This window comes from Biomphalaria glabrata, chromosome 12 (assembly GCF_947242115.1).
Source record: "Biomphalaria glabrata chromosome 12, xgBioGlab47.1, whole genome shotgun sequence".
Classification (NCBI taxonomy): Eukaryota; Metazoa; Mollusca; class Gastropoda; family Planorbidae; genus Biomphalaria; species Biomphalaria glabrata.
In genome coordinates this window covers 12,457,787-12,479,275 of record NC_074722.1, presented here as the reverse complement: position 1 = coordinate 12,479,275, position 21,489 = coordinate 12,457,787, and the positions used below count along the sequence as shown (strand labels likewise).

The window sequence follows — 21,489 nt, the reverse complement described above, 5'->3', positions numbered from 1 at the left end:
CATGACTGATCCAAATTTCATGACATGACTGATCCAAACTAATTGATACAATTACACTTCATATAATTATAAACTGTTTTTTTTATAATTGTATATATTTCTTGTTTGTTTGTGGGATTAAATTCCAGTCAACGTGTGTGTGTGTGTGTATTGATAGAGAGAGAATACTTACAAAGGCAACGAAAGAGAACACAATGCAAGAATGTTCTCAATAGACGTTTATATTTTACTTGATTTCTGTAACAGCATTGATGACAGACAGACATGTGTGTGTGTATAGTGTCTGACTTTAGGGGGGGGGGCATTCATGACAGACTCATTGGCTAATTAGAGTCGTTAATAGCATTGTTTGTTAGATCGGCTTTTTGTTTATATTTTGAGTGATGTGCTAGGAAGATGTAGACTGACGGCCTATATATAGGCGTGTTGCTTATTCCTAAAATTAGTTGCTGTACTCAACAATGAGTTTCTTCGTTGAGTTGCTGTGTGGTGAGCGTGAGAAAGTAAACAATATGAAAACGTTGCTACTAACATACAACGTATCTCTGTTTTATCCCCATGTCAGCTTTATTACCGTCTCTATCTCGAATATGTCCTGACCTACAGCAGGGGACACAAACAGTACATTTATTTCCTAATCTTAGAGTTGTGTTTAAGTCCTTGTCTATACCGATCCCCTGGCTGTATTTCTAAGCTTAACTTCACAGAAAGATCCTAGGTGTCACTTCCATAGACTGCATCACGAATGAAGAGATAAGAAACAGGATTAATCCAGCCATTGGACCCCACGATGACCTGCTAACCATGGTCAAAAAACGCTAACTTAAACCACATCACAAGGTCCTCAGGTTTTGCTAAGACTTTCCTTCAGGGAACAGTACCATGAAGAAGAAGAGGAAGACAGAAAGCGATGTTTTTTTGTTTTACATGTTTCGGATGTTCCTTCAGAGTTAAATATAATTACTTCCTAGTCCAAACCTTCCGCAGGACGACGGGGGATGGGAGCGGGCAGGGTTTGAACCCTGGAACATCGATAAATCTGAACGACAGTCCAGCGCACAAACCGCACGACCAGGGAAAACATCAAAGAATGGACAGGCCTGTCAGTGAAGGAAATTCTATCCATGACAAAGGACAGAAAGGAATAGAGAAAGAAGGTTGACAAATCTTGTGTTGTCCCAAAGGTCCAACAGACTAAGGAATAGGTGAAGGTAAAATCCTTACCTAATATTCTTAACGTTTTTAAAAGACATACACACACTCCGTTAAAGCGGCCCAATGAGGTTTGACTGAGCAAGGTTTAGCTGAACTTACATCAAACCAATTAATATTTGTTTCATTTCTTTTACTTTTTTCTCTAGTGCAGATTTTCATCTGAAGCTAGCTAATGGTGTATCCGGTGTACAGAACAATGGATGTGTTGATCACCAATGTCATTTAGAACATCTATACGATACATTTTGTGCCCCTAATTAGCATTGTCACATCAAATGTCTAAGCTTGTAGCGCAATCTAATAGTTATTATTAAGTTGGCAGCAGTGATTTTTAAATAGAGCGTCATTGACATTGGTTTGGATAGAAAATTAATCGAGCAACAATTGAACCATTGTCCGTTCTCTAGCCCAGCATTTGGAAGAACCTAACAGCACGTGATCTCCTAAGATTTCTATTCCTCGTGATTTACTTGGTCTTCTCTTGAGAATGGAAGTAAACAATGGGATCTCCTAATGAAGAACTACTCGGTGGGAGTATTGATAGTTTCATATATGCAGTTGACCACAAAGAAATGAAACAGCTCGAACAGTTCCAAATAAGATATATCTCACTTTATAAACCCAGGACTAAGGCGACCCGCCGTTTTGCTGTCTGCTCTCTATTTCTCAAACGTCATTACCCTGTGACGTCACCACGTGCTTGAACGCATTTGCACCGCGCTGCACCCTAAAACCAAAGGAAAGGTGCGTCAATGGACACGACTTATTAGTGAACCGCCCCATACATCTCGTGCCAACCATTCGCACTAAGCGTCATTTGGTTCTCCCCGCGGTTTGATGTGACCCAAACTGTGATTGTGTCCAGCTGACCTTTCTCTTCAAGTGTTTCCATCAACATTCCAGCAGTGTCCTCTTTTGAAAGGCTCTCACCTGAAGAATGTTTATGCTGCTCTTGTTTTTATGACTTGGAGAAGTAATTTGTTCAAGACGGGCATCTTTCAACTGTTATGTTCACCCACAAGGACTCGCAACTGAGCTGAAGTTAAAATGATAGCACATGCCTTGTAGACAGTGCTCTAAATCTTTCGCAGTTTAACCTGTGTTCGTGTGTGGCTGAAATTCATCATCTTTAAATGCCATTGACCGTACCCCTAAATCGTTGATGTAGGCATCATTTCTATGCAAACAAGTTCTATTTAGAGTAAGCTTGCTTGTAGACTCTTATCCTTGGAAACTGAAAGTCTACAGCACTAGAACCAGTCAAAGTGTATACGTTTTTATTTTCTGTTTACTTCGCCGTCATTGCATATTTTCACGTTAAATTTTAGACACGGCACTCCGCAGTTTTCGTTTACATTATTATTTTTAAAATCCAGCTTATATTCTTTAAACAACAAAATACAGTAACCCAATTCAAAAAAAAATATAACCTTATGTTATGCTTAGTTATACCATCGATTAGTTTGGATCAGTCATGTCATTGAATTTGTAATAAATCTAGACTGTGGTAACAATAATAAATCTGTGCGATTAGAAATATTTTTACCATTGCGCTATGACCCTATCACATGTCTGGACCAGTTGGGAAAAGGGGGGGGGGGAGAAAAAGAAGAGGGAATCTGTGTGAATATTACCGCGATAGCTTTTTAAATGCAATTATACAACAAAATTTAAAAAGTTTTACGCCTAGATTTGAACTCAAGGGCTGTAGCCTCCTCAAGAAAACACACTAACCGCTGTACCAGAAATTTGCTTATGAAAATAGAATTTTTTAAAGTTATCAATTAATGCCTTCAAACTTAAAAGCGGCGACCTACAAAGTATAAAGGGGGATGATTCATCTTATACTACCTGTCGCGATCAATGATGTGCTAGATGTCACGTTGAAGATTAACTTGATCTAAACTGCACAATCAATTATCGTGATCGACGAGGATCTAGAAATCGTCAGTTGATAAGATGATCATTTAGAAGTTGCTAGTTGAAAAGATGATCATCTAGAAGTTGCCAGTTGATAAGAGGATCATCTAGAAGTTGCAAGTCGATAAGACGATCTAAATTTATTATTATTAAATTCAATGAAGAAACTTCTCCTCGTCAAATACAAATACTTTAATTCAAAACTTGGAAAAGCTATTCACAATAATTACAATGATATACTGTGATTGAATAAAACATATAATATATATTTATACTAAATTAAATGATCTACACAATAATATGATCATGTCATCTTCCTTTGAGTTCCAACACGAGACTGGCGGTAATATCTAGAATCTTTTCAGACCTTTGGGCGTTTACCATGTGACAAATATCTCTTGTCGCTTGGTTAATCAATTGACCAATAAAATACAGGTTTTCGTACAATAGTTCATATTTCTAACCAATCACATTTATTCCAAAACAGAAGGTTGCTGCATGCTTGGGATCCCCCGAGCTAGCTGAAATCTTGCCGACAAGCCTTGAGCTAAATATAGACAAAGCATACGTGACACTACCACATTAGTCAAGTACAATTTCTTTCCCTTGTTCGATACCAAGCATTAATTAACGAATTGGTTAATTTAAAGAAAATTGATTCTTGTTTTTTTTTCAGGTAAAAGAAATAATTGTGCAAAATTTCAGCTTGATCTGGGATTGGGTATGAGAGAAATAACGTGTACAAACTTTTTACCAGACAGACAGAGTGAGTTGATATAAGCATTGTAAAAAAGAGAAAGTGATATGGAGATTTGTTTGGGTGGGCATGCACTGAATATCAAGAAAAATAAGAAAATAAACAGAAAGACATTGATAGATTTTAAAATAAATAGACAAACTAAAAGTCGCCATATTTAATTAATGTCTTATTTCACGCCATATTTAAGGCCATATTTAATTAATGTCTTATTTCACGCCATATTTAAGGCCATATTTAATTAATGTCTTATTTCACGCCATATTTAAGGCCATATTTAATTAATGTCTTATTTCACGCCATATTTAAGGCCATATTTAATTAATGTCTTATTTCACGCCATATTTAAGGCCATATTTAATTAATGTCTTATTTCACGCCATATTTAAGGCCATATTTAATTAATGTCTTATTTCACGCCATATTTAAGGCCATATTTAATTAATGTCTTATTTCACGCCATATTTAAGGCCATATTTAATTAATGTCTTATTTCACGCCATATTTAAGGCCATATTTAATTAATGTCTTATTTCACGCCATATTTAAGGCCATATTTAATTAATGTCTTATTTCACGCCATATTTAAGGCCATATTTAATTAATGTCTTATTTCACGCCATATTTAAGGCCATATTTAATTAATGTCCTATTTCACGCCATATTTAAGGCCATATTTAATTAATGTCTTATTTCACGCCATATTTAAGGCCATATTTAATTAATGTCTTATTTCACGCCATATTTAAGGCCATATTTAATTAATGTCTTATTTCACGCCATATTTAAGGCCATATTTAATTAATGTCTTATTTCACGCCATATTTAAGGCCATATTTAATTAATGTCTTATTTCACGCCATATTTAAGGCCATATTTAATTAATGTCTTATTTCACGCCATATTTAAGGCCATATTTAATTAATGTCTTATTTCACGCCATATTTAAGGCCATATTTAATTAATGTCTTATTTCACGCCATATTTAAGGCCATATTTAATTAATGTCTTATTTCACGCCATATTTAAGGCCATATTTAATTAATGTCTTATTTCACGCCATATTTAAGGCCATATTTAATTAATGTCTTATTTCACGCCATATTTAAGGCCATATTTAATTAATGTCTTATTTCACGCCATATTTAAGGCCATATTTAATTAATGTCTTATTTCACGCCATATTTAAGGCCATATTTAATTAATGTCTTATTTCACGCCATATTTAAGGCCATATTTAATTAATGTCTTATTTCACGCCATATTTAAGGCCATATTTAATTAATGTCTTATTTCACGCCATATTTAAGGCCATATTTAATTAATGTCTTATTTCACGCCATATTTAAGGCCATATTTAATTAATGTCTTATTTCACGCCATATTTAAGGCCATATTTAATTAATGTCTTATTTCACGCCATATTTAAGGCCATATTTAATTAATGTCTTATTTCACGCCATATTTAAGGCCATATTTAATTAATGTCTTATTTCACGCCATATTTAAGGCCATATTTAATTAATGTCTTATTTCACGCCATATTTAAGGCCATATTTAATTAATGTCTTATTTCACGCCATATTTAAGGCCATATTTAATTAATGTCTTATTTCACGCCATATTTAAGGCCATATTTAATTAATGTCTTATTTCACGCCATATTTAAGGCCATATTTAATTAATGTCCTATTTCACGCCATATTTAAGGCCATATTTAATTAATGTCCTATTTCACGCCATATTTAAGGCCATATTTAATTAATGTCCTATTTCACGCCATATTTAAGGCCATATTTAATTAATGTCTTATTTCACGCCATATTTAAGGCCATATTTAATTAATGTCTTATTTCACGCCATATTTAAGGCCATATTTAATTAATGTCTTATTTCACGCCATATTTAAGGCCATATTTAATTAATGTCTTATTTCACGCCATATAGAAAGATCAATGTTACTAACGAAATACAAATGACTTGTTGCTACAAACGAAGGTGCTTGAACATCTGAAGGCACAGTGCTTTTTATTTGCTCCATACCTTTTCAAACGCAACACTTCCTATAGTCTCTACACCGGATACTCCAAATAGATAGCTTTTTTTTTTTATTTTTTCCGCCACAGATGACAATTTCCACTAGTATTTGAATAGTGAAATGTTGATGAGCTTGATGTCGGGTTTTTTTTTAACTCTTCAATACATTGAAACAAATAACAAAATGTGTTTATAAAGTTTAATTTTACAATTCTGACCTTTGGGTAGTTAAAATAAGGGTTAATGTCATTTTCAAATCATATCCCAGTTGTGTGTGTATGTGTGTGTTCAAAGTGGTAGATTTTACTTTCCAAGAAGCCAAACACTCGAATGAAAACTTCAGCTCTTAAGTCTTGAGACTAAATATAGGGGATGTAAACATGGCTCTAAACACAAAAGACGCTCTCTCGTATATCATGTATATAGTATGTGTGTGCGCGCCTGCTCTCTCTCTCTCTCTCTCTCTCTTTTTCGTTCTATCGATGTATATCTATATATACATGACAGGTTATTCAATAAAACAAACTCTGAGAAAATATATCTGACAGGTATTGCAGTTTCAATTCGCTACAATAAACTTTTAGTTCCGCAGTAGAATGCCAGGTATGTGACTGATTTCCTGTTCCTGCCCGGAAGCAGCCACGAACGAACGATAACTCAAGTCGTCTGCCCAACATTTTATCGATTTCATTCCCCCCTTTTATTTCCCTTAATAATAATACTAGCAATAGAAAAAGAGGCAGAAAAAAAAACACAAACTTATATGACTTTTGTTTTTGTTGTTTATTTATGTGTAGAAAAGAAAACCTGACTCCATCGAGCTCACCTAAAACTAGGAACCGGGATTTTTGCCTTTTACAAATACAATAAACTTTTAGTTCCGCAGTAGAATGCCAGGTATGTGGATGGCTGTCTAGCCGTGAGGTAAACGCACTGGACTGTCGTTTCGTCGTGTCGATAGTCCCGGGCTCATACCCTGCCCGCTGCCAACCCCCGTCGTCCTTGACTAGGAAGTAGTTTTATCTTCAACTCTGAAGAAACACATGAAACATGTACAACATTTTACTAGACAATGATTCAATGTTTTATAAATATTTTAATTTAAATGATGGTTAGTTCAACAATATTCTAGTTACCGTTAAACTCCGAAATGTTAGCTAAACTTCTTATTTCGCAATTTTCTGGACTAGTGCTGTGCAATTAGCTGCCCTCTGCTGTATTGTAAATCGAAACTCTGCTTTGTATGATGCGCACAGTTGAAACTTACGTGACTTCTGTAGGCCGTATTCTGTATATTTTCAGTTGTCTTCTACTTCTGATAAGTTTGTACTGATCAAGATTCACTCCGGTTTTTTTTTCTTGGTACTTTTTCCTATATATGTACCGGTATTAAAGCATTTTGTCAAACAATATACTGATTTTATAATATACTTTTCAACAGGTTCAATTGTTCCGTAAAAATGCACAATAAAAGTTTTTTTCACGATTTTTCTGAGGGAACAACTCTCTCCTCCCCCTTTCTATATTATTGTCACTGCGGTTTCATGGAATAGTTTTCTTTCTTTACTGCAGATACCTGAGTCAAACAGTTTAACAGTAGCTTAACTTTTGCTGCAGTTGGCTGGTATACTGGCTTAAGGATAGAATGCAAGGTCACCAACGGTCACCCCCGCACCACAGTTCCATTTGCCAAATAAAGACATATTTGTTTCCACTTAACTGTCCATATCTTTGAGCACATTGACACTAGATGAATGTAACTAATAACAAGTGTCTGGTCGTGTTCTTTAGAGATTCAAAATGTTACAGTTTCAGAAAAAGATAGCGTTAGTGGCAAAGATGCTTAATAGGCGAGTAACTTGATTGCGTTACTGTTCCTTGTGGGCAAGTAGCAACGTTGAGTAAAAATATGCCAGGTTGTAGTCATTTCACATGGACAGATAAATGTCAAGAAGCATGCCAATTTGGCTTTGTGAGTGGAAGACTAATTTGGTTGAGCACATCAAGTGTCTGGCAACGAGTTGTGTCTTATCTTACTAATTGTCACGAAACAGGAAGAAAAGAGAACACAATTGATTAGATTTGTTTTGTTGTTTTCTAAGACTTTCCCAGCATCAGAAAAGTCGGACGCTTTAAGATCTGTCACCCAAATGGACTTTGATTTGCTCCTTTACCAATTAACTGAATTCCTTAATGATATAGATCTATTACGTCTCGCCTGAGACTTCCAATAGTTCAAAGTACTATTAAACTGCACTAAACCACCAGTTAATACAGCTAATGGAAGAATTCCCATCTTTTTATGCTGAGCTTTCTAAGGGAACCAGACCTAAGGGGCGTTGAAGAATAAATTACAGAAATATTTACAAGCGGGACGTAATTATCATACTACTGCTAACAATGAAAGTATGAGGGAGCAAATAGCCCCAAATCGGACAGCAGGAAGACAGACTTTGCATGCTGGTGCGATCCTCGCTGATGGCAAAATGTCCTGATGAGGCCTTAGAGAGGACAAGAGAGCTGCCATATCCTGTAGCCCGAAAACATTCTCATGCCCGAACGGTAGCAAAGTTTGCCGCTCCAGAATCAGGTTGTTTAGTTACATCAGTGTCTGCCCTGATTTAATGTGAAGGAATCCACACAGGCCATTAATCGGGGCCCATCCATTGTTAGTAAGTCTATTTGCTGGAGGAGTGCAATTAAAACAAGCAAAAAAAAAAAATCTTTTTTTTTTAAACAAAGCTTAGTTAAGGGAAAAAAAAAAAAGCAAAACCACTGCCTTTGTCTAAATACTGCAGGAATAAGCTTCTTCTTTTCATATATAACAAAATTAATTTATTAGCGCTATTTAATTAATGAATTTCTTGCTTTTTTTTATCGATGCATGTATTGTGATCGACTATGAATAATTGTGGAAGTATTCAACTTGATCCTAGAATGATCAGTGAGAGAAAAAACGTGTACAGCACGTTAAAAGGGGAATCACTCCTCATATACAGCCACATATCTCAACATGTAGTATTTATTTCTCTTTTCCGATACCAAACAAATTAATTAACTACCAATAATTAATTCATTGGTTAATTTGTTTATTGATTTATGTTTTGTTAGATACAAAAATGTTTCAACTTGAGTCAACAATGGGAAGTGGAAGTAATGTGAAGAAACATTGTACCAGACAGACAGATAGACTTGATATAAGCTTGGTAAAGAAACATTGTACCAGACAGACAGACAGACTTGATATAAGCTTGGTAAAGAAATATTGTACCAGACAGACAGACAGACTTGATATAAGCTTGGTAAAGAAACATTGTACCAGACAGACAGACAGACTTGATATAAGCTTGGTAAAGAAACATTGTACCAGACAGACAGACAGACTTGATATAAGCTTGGTAAAGAAACATTGTACCAGACAGACAGACAGACTTGATATAAGCTTGGTAAAGAAACATTGTACCAGACAGACAGACAGACTTGATATAAGCTTGGTAAAGAAACATTGTACCAGACAGACTTGATATAAGCTTGGTAAAGAAACATAGTACCAGACAGACAGACTTGATATAAGCTTGGTAAAGAAACATTGTACCAGACAGACAGACTTGATATAAGCTTGGTAAAGAAACATTGTACCAGACAGACAGACAGACAGACTTGATATAAGCTTGGTAAAGAAACATTGTACCAGACATACAGACAGACTTGATATAAGCTTGGTAAAGAAACATTGTACCAGACAGACAGACTTGATATAAGCTTGGTAAAGAAACATTGTACCAGACAGACAGAGTTGATATAAGCTTGGTAAAGAAACATTGTACCAGACAGACAGAGTTGATATATGCTTGGTAAAGAAACATTGTACCAGACAGACAGACTTGATATAAGCTTGGTAAAGAAACATTGTACCAGACAGACAGACTTGATATAAGCTTGGTAAAGAAACATTGTACCAGACAGAGTTGATATAAGCTTGGTAAAGAAACATTGTACCAGACAGACAGAGTTGATATAAGCTTGGTAAAGAAACATTGTACCAGACAGACAGAGTTGATATAAGCTTGGTAAAGAAACATTGTACCAGACAGACAGACTTGATATAAGCTTGGTAAAGAAACATTGTACCAGACAGACAGAGTTGATATAAGCTTGGTAAAGAAACATTGTACCAGACAGACAGAGTTGATATAAGCTTGGTAAAGAAACATTGTACCAGACAGAGTTGATATAAGCTTGGTAAAGAAACATTGTACCAGACAGAGTTGATATAAGCTTGGTAAAGAAACATTGTACCAGACAGACAGACTTGATATAAGCTTGGTAAAGAAACATTGTACCAGACAGACAGACTTGATATAAGCTTGGTAAAGAAACATTGTACCAGACAGAGTTGATATAAGCTTGGTAAAGAAACATTGTACCAGACAGAGTTGATATAAGCTTGGTAAAGAAACATTGTACCAGACAGACAGAGTTGATATAAGCTTGGTAAAGAAACATTGTACCAGACAGACAGAGTTGATATAAGCTTGGTAAAGAAACATTGTACCAGACAGACAGACTTGATATAAGCTTGGTAAAGAAACATTGTACCAGACAGACAGAGTTGATATAAGCTTGGTAAAAGGCATTGTACCAGACAGACAGAGTTGATATAAGCTTGGTAAAAACATTGTACCAGACAGAGTTGATATAAGCTTGGTAAAAACATTGTACCAGACAGACAGAGTTGATATAAGCTTGGTAAAGAAACATTGTACCAGACAGACAGAGTTGATATAAGCTTGGTAAAGAAACATTGTACCAGACAGACAGAGTTGATATAAGCTTGGTAAAGAAACATTGTACCAGACAGAGTTGATATAAGCTTGGTAAAGAAACATTGTACCAGACAGACAGAGTTGATATAAGCTTGGTAAAGAAACATTGTACCAGACAGACAGACTTGATATAAGCTTGGTAAAAGGCATTGTACCAGACAGACAGACAGAGTTGATATAAGCTTGGTAAAGAAACATTGTACCAGACAGACAGAGTTGATATAAGCTTGGTAAAGAAACATTGTACCAGACAGACAGAGTTGATATAAGCTTGGTAAAAACATTGTACCAGACAGACAGACTTGATATAAGCTTGGTAAAGAAACATTGTACCAGACAGACAGACTTGATATAAGCTTGGTAAAAACATTGTACCAGACAGACAGAGTTGATATATAAAGCATTGTTAATTTTATCCCGACTTGCTGCGCTTTAGGATACGTGCACCGATCGTGCGCATAGCGGAAAGAAAACATACCATTAAATGTATTGACCTTCTTGAGACTCTGTGCCCAGGCCTCCAACCTCCATCACCATTTTCATCATCGCAAAACAAAAACATATTGGCTATAAATAGCAGCAGTGTGTATCTATGTCTAATTAGAATGTCTTGAGACGGGGGGAAAAAAGGGGGACACCTGCTTGTCGACGTGCCCCTATCTTTCGAAGACAACTGAACCTATTAATAGCTATGTAGGGAGGGGGGATACATCAGTGTAACCTGGGAGTGAAGTGATTGATATAAACTAGCGACAGATGAAGCCACCTGTCGCAGAGCCCTCCTGGCATTGATGCTTTGTTATTCTGAGTGTAACTATGTACAGCATGTAGACTTGGGTGAATCTGGTTGAGATCAATGCATCCTCCCATGATAAAGGCACATTTTCTACAATTCGTAACTGATTTTCTTTATCTTTTCAGGTACTGTCCATCTATTGAGTCAAAAATATTGAGATTTAATAGGAAATCACACCAGATCTGGTTGGAACCAGAAGGTAATGTAGGAATTGATAACAGTTTTATAGGTTAGGGGTAGCCATCCAATTACTGATGGATAATTATATTGTATATATTAAAATCACTGTTTACCCTTATACTTTCTCCGTAAATATGTATATTGTACATATATATATATAAATATAACTGCCTAGGAAAAACCAATATGGATGCAAGGGTGTGGGTAGCTGACACACGCGTCCTGTGAGTAGGTCAAGCCTATGTTATTTGTATATAGCTTTGAGCTGTAATCAATCTTCACCATTCAGTCATAAGCTGCATACTCTGGTCGGCAGTCGGCGCCGCAGATAACATCCGCCAAGCTATTGGAGCTGTCGTTTTCATGCAGTGGGCGCCCTCACATTGCGGCGTGAGGGACAATGAAACGGCAGACGCCCTCGCAAGGGAGGGTGCTTTGGCAGCCACACACCTTGAAGCACCAAGCACGTTTTTACAAGCAACGGCACAAATCCGAGCACTCATTCAAGAGAAGTGGTTAAAGTCCTTGGAGGAATCCTACAGAGCACGTGGTGTCTGGCAGCACATGCGTCACCTAGATCGCGACGATCCGTGGTGGCGGTTAAGGAGGTCAGAGCAGACAATTATTGCACAGTGTAGGACGTAACACTGTCCTATTGGGGCTTAGTTCCGCCCGAACTATGACTCCCGATGCCGTCACTGTGGAGAGAGCGTCGAAACAGTGTCGCATGTCTTGTACGAGTGTCCCTAGCTCCGAGAGCTAAAGGGGGGGGGGACGTGTCTGAGCAGTCACTCGACATGTATGGTAGCTACAAGGCATTACGACGAATGGCCCAGTTTCTTGCCAGAGCACTACAGGAGGATCGAGTCAATCCTGCTCTGATTTTTCAATAGGAGTTCATCTCAGGTTCTCCCTTCATCGTATGAATATGTAAGGTGGTTGCACGATATCTGTATAGTAACTATTGGTCTCTGCTTTTCTTTCATAATCAGCTCAGTAGTGTGTTGATGTAACAGTTATGTTTGTCTCACTAATGAATACACTCATTCAGACTTATAAAAGGAAAACATCCTAAAGTAAAAATAAGACATATGCAGGTTTGTGAGAAACTGTAATCATTTTTAAACTGGATGCAACGCATATGGAAAGGGCTGTAATCGAAGTTTTACTTTGAGGTTTTATAAGTATAGGTGTTAATTCCCTTTCTCTTATTTTTGAATGGAAAGATTTAAATTTGAAATATATTTTTTTTCGTTTGCTGTTTTTACTAACACACTTTCAAATTGTAATGAATAATTGGGAGCAATTAGATCAGCAATGTTGAAATTAACAACTCTTTAGGTAATTCACTAAACATTGTATTTAGATGTCATTTTAATGGGATAGTTAATGCCCTTCATAACAATTAATTTTGTTTTCTTTAAATTTTACTGGTCTGTGAACTAAAACTAAAAAAATTAACTAACATTTAATCATACAAGGTGCATAAAGGTGCACATTGTTGCTGCATTCACTATGAGGAATTCATTTAATTATGTAGTTGAACAGTCTAGTAAAGTTGTTTAGTGAAAGGCACTAGAGCCTAAACTCTTGCATTGTGACAAGTGAAAAGAGTTGTCTCATTACACTTGTTGTTGTAGGTCTGGACTCTGATGTCATTAAATAATGTCACTCTTGTTGTTGTAGGACTGGACTCTGATGTCATTAAATAATGTCACTCTTTTTGTTGTAGGACTGGACTCTGATGTCATTAAATAATGTCACTCTTTTTGTTGTAGGACTGGACTCTGATGTCATTAAATAATGTCACTCTTGTTGTTGTAGGACTGGACTCTGATGTCATTTACCCTCAAGGAATGTCATGTACCATGCCAGAGGAGTTTCAGGTGGCATTAATGAGGTCAATACCTGGACTGGAGAACTGCAAGCTGGTTAGAGCAGGTCTGTGTTAGTCTCAACACTCTCATTAGTCTCATTTACTTATACATGTAGTGGATTGAATTACTTCCTTGTTTTGTAAAACTGTCCTTATGTTTAGACTTTTTTGTACGACTCACTTTGAATCACTCTCATTGCTAACATAGTTAATGAGAACATATTGGTTGAATGGGGAAAAAAAGTGAATCCATATTCATCTACTTGGGGAAAAGGTGGTCATGTGACTAGCTGCCAATAAAAAAGCTCTGACTTGGGATTTTGTTGAAATGGAGTCCCTCTGTTGTAGAAAGACAAAAGAGGAGATCTTTTTGTAAGCAACACAACTTTCTGGAGATAATTGTTAGTAAAAGAAACAAAACACACACAAAGTTATTTAAAGAACATCAACTCCACCTTAATGAAACTGCTGGAGCTCTAGAATGTCTTATTCTCTTTCTTTCTGGTAATTCTTCAATACAGCAAGGAGTCTTTCCAATGAGCTTGCACAACCAGTTGGTTCTAGTCCAGCTACTATCTACATAGAGGATTGTTCACAAAATGTACAGGAACATCTTATTTATTTATTATCTTCTTTACTGGATACAAACAAACAATAGAGTTGAGTGGAGGGGAGTAACCACTGAGGAGGGTATCTGTTCATGTAGCAATATAAAAGTATATCGAAGAGGCACTCATGTAAATGTACTTACTGTGTAGGCTATGGTGTTGAGTATGACTACATGGACCCTAGACAACTGAAGCCAACCCTTGAAACACATCGTATAGCAGACCTTTACTTTGCTGGCCAGATCAATGGGACCACAGGCTATGAAGAGGCTGCATCTCAGGTGAGGGCTGTATTTTGAATATTTCTTATGATACATACTTTTAAAGTGATTCTCTGATGTTGGTAGAAAAATACCTCTAAATAGTGTATTGTTTATCCAGGAATCTCTGCTTTACCAACACCTTCAAACTATATCCTGTTTGTTTGGGGGTTTTCTGTCACACGCCTCCCTCATTGGCAAACATTACTTAGTGTGCTTGTGTTGTATGTTATTGGCCTTGCTTTTTTTTTTTCTGTCGCTTTTCTTCTGCTAGGGCTGTTCTCCTGTCTTCTGCAATTTGTGTGCCAGTTTTTACAGCAGTGCAACAATAATGCAGTTTTCACATGCAGTTATCTGCTCTAACATGCACACACTAAAACCTTCTTTTTACTTTCCATATTTTATCAGTGATGACTACTCAGTCTCGTCTTCTTGTGGTGGAAGTTAGAAAGAGTCTCTGGGTCAAGTATAACAGCTGTTATTATAATGTTATTATAATTTTTTTACTGTACAAAAAGAAAAACCTTGTAGTATTAAAGTTTAATTTTTTTTCCCACTTGTAGGGTATTGTTGCTGGAATCAATGCTGCCTGTAGGGTCCAAGATAAACCTGCACTTATTGTCAACAGGACTGATGGGTATATTGGAGTGTTGATAGATGATCTGACCACGCACGGGACATCAGAGCCTTACCGAATGTTTACCAGCAGGGCAGAGTTCAGGCTGTCTCTGAGACCAGACAATGCTGATATTCGTTTAACACCCAAAGGTCAGTTTACTTTGATACCATAATAAATCATGATCGTAAGATCCCATTATAGCCGATGGCCTGCAGTTCACAAAAGATTTAAGCTAAATGGATGTAAAAAATTTTTATTGTGGCCACTACCTATTGCAGTTTCAAGGAATAGTTTTCTGACTGAAACACAGAGGTCTAAGTCAGTCTACAAGCAGTTTAAAAGCAGTTTAAAAAGGCCAACAATTGCTGAAAATACTCAAGGCTGATGAACAAGGTCTTTATACATAATGAAAGGAACTGCAGAATGTCGCTAAGTTAAATATCTACTCCGAAAACTAAAGCCGACCTCTCTCTAAAGCTGCCAAGAGTATTTTGTGCTTACTTTTGTTACTGTTCGAAACCCAGTCTTGTTTTTAATAGTCATGTCACAGTCACTAAGCAACAAACAACTTATTAGGCAAAATTCCAAATTGTAGCGTAACAAATGTCACTGACGATCACCCCAGCCCCAAATAAACAAACACAAAGCTGGTGATGGATGTCTATGAGATAGCTTGGCAGTGTCCTTGGAATATATAGAAAAAAAGAATTTCCATCTTTACACTGTATAAAACAAACGAATCAATAAGAATGTGGGAGAAAAGTAGATTAAAAGGTGAAATAAAAATGCTGAAGATATTGATCTGTTTGTTGCCTTATGCCCTATGAAAATCCATAATGATAAAAAAAATTGTAAATGCTACTATTATCATAATAGCAAATATAAAATGGCCAATAAAAAAAGTATAAACAGAAGTCAGGACATCAGCTAATGTCAGGTATACAGCAATTGCCAGATATACTTAATTTTACTCAGAAACATCCTTGTCCTTGTAATCACAAGGAATTTCCATAAGGATCAATAAAGCAGTCTTATTCTTAGTCTTATAAATCCCAAAGCTTAAAATCCCAGTTGGCGAAAGGGTTCTAACTCATCATACTACTCATGATCCCTGAGTTCAGAAACCAAGTGCTTTACCACTCTTTCACCATACCAATCAGTCAAGGCAGTATCAACAGAAAAAAAACAGCATTCTTCAATACTAGAGAACAGCATATAACAGCATTCAAGGTGCTAATCAATGTGATAAAGAAACAAATCTTTATGACTTGTAGCTGTAGTACATGAGTAAACTTGTCATGTAAATAAAATTATACCAACACTTCAAAGTCCAATTGTTAATGAGTGATGAATGCAGGTCCAGATAAGTTTGCTGATTTGAAAGACTCTTTTTATGGGAACCTAAATGTTCATGTCTGAAATTGAGCTTGTTACTTGTGTCGCAGCTAGATGATGTCGCTATGTGAGAGATTTGTGGGTTGGTTCCTCCCTGTAACTTTTCATATTCTCTTCACTTTCTTCTTTCAAAAACACATGTACTCTAGTGCTGCTAGAATGTCACACACATTCCTGTTGACCACATTTTTATTAATTTTTTTTATTTCTTACTTGTAGCTTTGTAACCACAATGAAAGCTTTTTCTTAAACCTTGTTGATAGTGTTGATAAATTATATGATTGCTTTTATATAGCGCTAATTTCATGCTTTTAGCATGCTCAGAGCTATGGTCCAATCTCCTTTATGGACCAGTGGGGGGAGGGGATAACAATTTCATTGCTGCCTTTAGGCATTCAGTAAACACAACTCTGCTTGAGTCTGGTGTCGAACCTCGAGCCCCCTTCATAGGTAGCCAAGTCAGGCCAAGTTCAAGCGTACTTAGCCTCTCGACCACGCTTCTCACTACATTACATACAACATTTAAAAAAATGTCTTATTTTGTTGTGTCACAGGATACGCCCTTGGCTGCGTCAGTGAAGAAAGATATGCCAAAGCTATGAAGATGAAGAAGAACATTGCAGATAATATGGAATTGTTTTACAGTGTCAAAAAACCATGCCAGAGGTGGCGAGACATGCTGGGTTTGTCAGGGGTAGAGAACTCCAGTTTGATGAGGTAAAAAGCCACTATAATTTGACTACTTAGTACATTAGTGTCACACCGATAGGCTTGTCCATTTTCTTTCATTTTTCCCCTTTCTTTTTTCTATACTGATTTTGAGTCAGTAGGAAAGTCCTTAGAAGTCATAATGATTTTTACCAAGGTTATATCAACTCACTCTGACTGTCCCACACCCAATCTCAGATCAATCTGAAATTTTTCACAATTATTTCTTTTTACCTGACAACACAAGAATCATTAAAAAAAAATTAACCAATTAGTTAATTAACTATTGGTAATAAGTTATTTTGTGTGGTATCTCAAACAAGGGAAAGAAACTGTAATTGTTTGAAGTGGTGGTACAAGCTGAATTAGTCCCCTTTATAGGTCGACGTTTGAGTCTAAACGAACACAAACCTGAAAAATAGGACGAGACTATAGAAGCAATGAGTTAGAATTCAGGTTGTTCCCACTTTTTAAATTTTATTTTTCTTAATGCTTTTTTATTGTTAGTCTAGATCTATTACAAATTTAATTACATGACTGAACCAAACTAATTGATACAAGTACGCTTAATATAAGCTTTGTTTGTTTTTTTTTTAAGTATTTTCTTATTCAGCTTTCAAGTCCAGTTGGAAAGTCTTTAGAGGTCATAATGTTTTTTCAAAGCAAGACCTGAGTTTTTGAAAAGACTTTCTTCAATTTTTGTTTGAATGGTTTATGTTGATAAACAAAAACTATTAAGTTTTGTTGATTTATAACGTTAAAATGTTAAAGTGCTAGAAAAATAACTCTAACCCTAACTTGGATTATAAAAACAATTTCTTAAATCCTAGTGCAAGAGATATTTTATGTAACCCAATGGTTAGTATTCAAGATGTGGCGGAGAAAATTCCAGAGTTTCATCATCTGAAAGAATGCAGTAAACAGTTATTGGAGAGGTTGGAAATTGAAGGTACACAAAGTGAATTTAATAAGAAAGGCTTACAATATCTGTTATTTATATTATATGATTTGTCTGCATTGGATATTGCTTAATATGTGGGTCACAACCTTACGTACTTAGACTTAAACCTTCTCACAGTGTTTGTAACAAAGGGCGTCAAACTTTCTCCACAGAGATTGGTTGCAGACGATATCCTCACCTTCTTTTAAGCCAATGCCACGGAATCTTGGTTTCCTAAGAAGATGCAATGCCTTGTTAGACACTGACTTCTCTGTTTTCACTTTCCTCTTTACTGCCTCCATGATATGGCTTTTTTTTTCTTCAAAGACATCAACATAATTATTATATTCAGTACAAAGGAGTGAACATCCCAACTGCAAAGAATTATAATAAATTTATCATAGGAAATGAAGATTTAATCACAATCTGGCTTAAGATGTAACCTTTAATCCTACTAACCCCTTATATAGACCTTGAAACAGACTGTCCACTATTTACTATCTTTCAAGCTCTTTATCAAATGAAAATCACTTTTGATTTTTTCTTATCAATCTATCTCTCACAGTATCATTCCACTGGAAGTAAAAACATTAGTCTTAATAAAATTCTGACTGCTAAGAGTCTAAAATCAACTTTAAGCTTATTACAAGCCTTGACCTACCTTTTCCCCTGGTTCATATTTTTTGCAAATTTTCAGAAATTTACATGTAAAATCAAACCATTACAATGCAAAAACATTTGCAAAGTTAAACCTGTAGTTTAATTATAATTAGTTGTTTTTTTTTAGATTCTGACTAATTTCTTTTTATGAAATAGGCAAGTATAGAAAAAGGGGTCCACCAGCATAGCTGCAATTTTGGAAATTACAGAAAAAGCATTCCACCACTCTGGTTGTGTTAAAGCAGTCTGGAATAAAAAAAAAAACAAGAAAAAGATTTTTTAAACAAAGACATACCTCCTTTCTACATCTAGAAATACTAGATTTTTTAAAAAAAGGAGAATTTTATTTTACCCTGCCCCATCCGCCACTATCCTAGAGAAAAACTCCTGGTTAAGTGAATGTATAGATCTACAACACTTTATAATATTCTAATGACAGCCCTTTAGATCTAGACTTAGAAGATGGTGTGCAAAACTATAGTTCTCCCAGTAATCCTTTCCCAACAATATACATCAACTGACAAATTTCTAGGAAAATTGCTAGAGCCGTTTCTCGTGTCCACCCACACAAATTTTGTCTGCCCAGTAGGTTTTGTTCCCCCCCCCCTCCTTTCAGAATGTGTGAAATATTCTGTATCAACCAGATATAAGAAAATTGTTGGCACCTGATAATTAAGATAATTTTTAAACCTTTTTTTTTTTTGCAAGCAGTACTGAACACTTTATTGATATATATCAAAAGTATTTCCTCTCAAAATGCACAATTATTGTCTATTTCTTATTTTGACATCAATTGTTTTATCTCTCCAGTTAAGTACAGTGCTGAAATAGTGGATCAGATGAAGGAAATAGAACAAGTTAGACGGGATGAACAACTGGTGATTCCAGACAATCTGGATTACTTCAGGTATGTAATGCTACTGGCGAGTACAGATACATTTTTTTTTTAAAACTAACAAATCAAACTCCTTAGAAAATAGTATCTAATAAGCTCAGCAATGCAGTTTTTTTTTTTGTGACGTTTTTTTATTTGGGATTAGAATATTTAAATACGACTTTGACTTTCAATGTAGATATGCTTAAAGGACAAAAATAATGTGGAGAAACATAATTATCTGCTGAGTGTGATAAATCTCCATTACCAAACTGAGGGCCTTACATTCAATGTCATCAGTGACTATGTATTTTCAGTTTGCCATTGAACTTCAGTAGAGTTGTATTTTTTAAGAATGGCAAAACAGTTTAAGAGACATCTGCTTGTCCTCTTGTCTCCCTACTAATTTCACTCTTCCTTACAAAATGCCACCTGAAGAAATTTCTAGTTGCTTTCTTCCCATTAGCAAAACATTCCCGAAAGCTCACTCAGTTCAGGTAGGAGCAGGGTACTGGAAAGATCAAATAATTGACTTATGACTGAGTGAAGAGAATAGATAGTACTAACCAGTAAACAAAATGTTGAATGTTTACATGAAGGAATGAAAACATAATAATAATACACAATAAATTGTATAAATACTAGACTACACCCTATGCCTCTTTTATTTTCAACTCTTTTCCAGCCTGAACATATCCAGTGATGCAAAGTCCAAATTGGCAGCTGCCAGACCAGCTTCAGTAAGTTAGGCTCAAAATCTCAAATGAAGACATAGAAAACATTAGCAACATGTAGATGCTATTTATACAAATTATATTTTTTTTTTGCGGGGGAGGGGTTCAGTCAATATAAAAACATTTATTTTTATTACAAAGTCATATTGAATTATATAGGTCAGAGGATCAGTATAAAATTTTACAACTGATTTTATAGATTTTTTCTTATTTTCTTATGATTAGCAGATCAGAAAAGTCAATACACTAATAAACATGAAAATATTAACAAAATAATCATTATATGCAGTAGTAAAGAAGAGATTTAATAGTGTGCTATAAGATTTTATTACCGGCAGAGATGATAAGGTTAGGCTTAGAATTAGGATAAAAATTATTGCTGGTTAGGGATGGTAATGGTAATCATTTTTCGTGGTTTTATTTATGATATTTATGAATTTGAAGTTTTCTGATAATGTAAAGGCTTATATTTTGTTGTTGATTTGTTACCCATTTCCAAAAAATGACTCCAACATTAAATGTGCGCATAATTTGTATTCAGATTGCAGCCGCCAGTCGCATTCCTGGTATGACACCTGCAGCCATTGTCATCTTACTCAACCATGTGAAATTTCGAAGCCAGCAGCAGGGCAAGTGAGAAAAAATAGACTTCCGCAATGTTGTTTGTTTAAAAATACTCATGCACAAATAAATCTCTCCCCCTTGTTGGGCTATTACTTCTGAATGTTGTATGTGTAATATGAATGAGTTTATGAGATAGACTAAATGTATTTATAATTAGTGTACTTAGTTATGCGTACATGTTAAATATATAATTATATATTTGTTGATCCAGCACTTAGCTTCAAATGTGTATATTTATGTACAAGAGTTATTAATTATGTGAATTTTTTTTTTCTTGTAAGACGTTGTCATTGAATTTTTTGACCCCTTTAAAAACTGTAACGCCATGCCTTTCCAATATTCATCTTATAATAATATTTAGCTCTGTCAAAGTTTCGTATTGTAAATGGATCACTTTTTTTCCTGTCCTAATGTATACCGGTACTGACATGGTCCTTTTTGACTCCCAGTGGAACATAAA

The 21,489-nt window shown here is 35.6% G+C and overlaps 1 protein-coding gene across 1 annotated transcript in view; it reads left to right on the top strand.

Moving 5' to 3' along the window:
• LOC106056142 (protein MTO1 homolog, mitochondrial-like) overlaps positions 1 to 21,129 on the top strand; it is a 108,254-nt gene extending 87,125 nt beyond the window's left edge. The window contains exons 10-18 of the mRNA XM_056005934.1: positions 11,677 to 11,750; positions 13,556 to 13,672; positions 14,366 to 14,496; positions 15,039 to 15,243; positions 17,044 to 17,206; positions 18,028 to 18,146; positions 19,608 to 19,704; positions 20,357 to 20,411; positions 20,947 to 21,129. Of these exons, the coding sequence (XP_055861909.1) occupies positions 11,677 to 11,750; positions 13,556 to 13,672; positions 14,366 to 14,496; positions 15,039 to 15,243; positions 17,044 to 17,206; positions 18,028 to 18,146; positions 19,608 to 19,704; positions 20,357 to 20,411; positions 20,947 to 21,042 (1,057 nt within the window). The 3' untranslated portion in view covers positions 21,043 to 21,129. The remainder of the gene's footprint in view (positions 1 to 11,676; positions 11,751 to 13,555; positions 13,673 to 14,365; positions 14,497 to 15,038; positions 15,244 to 17,043; positions 17,207 to 18,027; positions 18,147 to 19,607; positions 19,705 to 20,356; positions 20,412 to 20,946) is intronic.
• Positions 21,130 to 21,489: the final 360 nt, after the last annotated feature.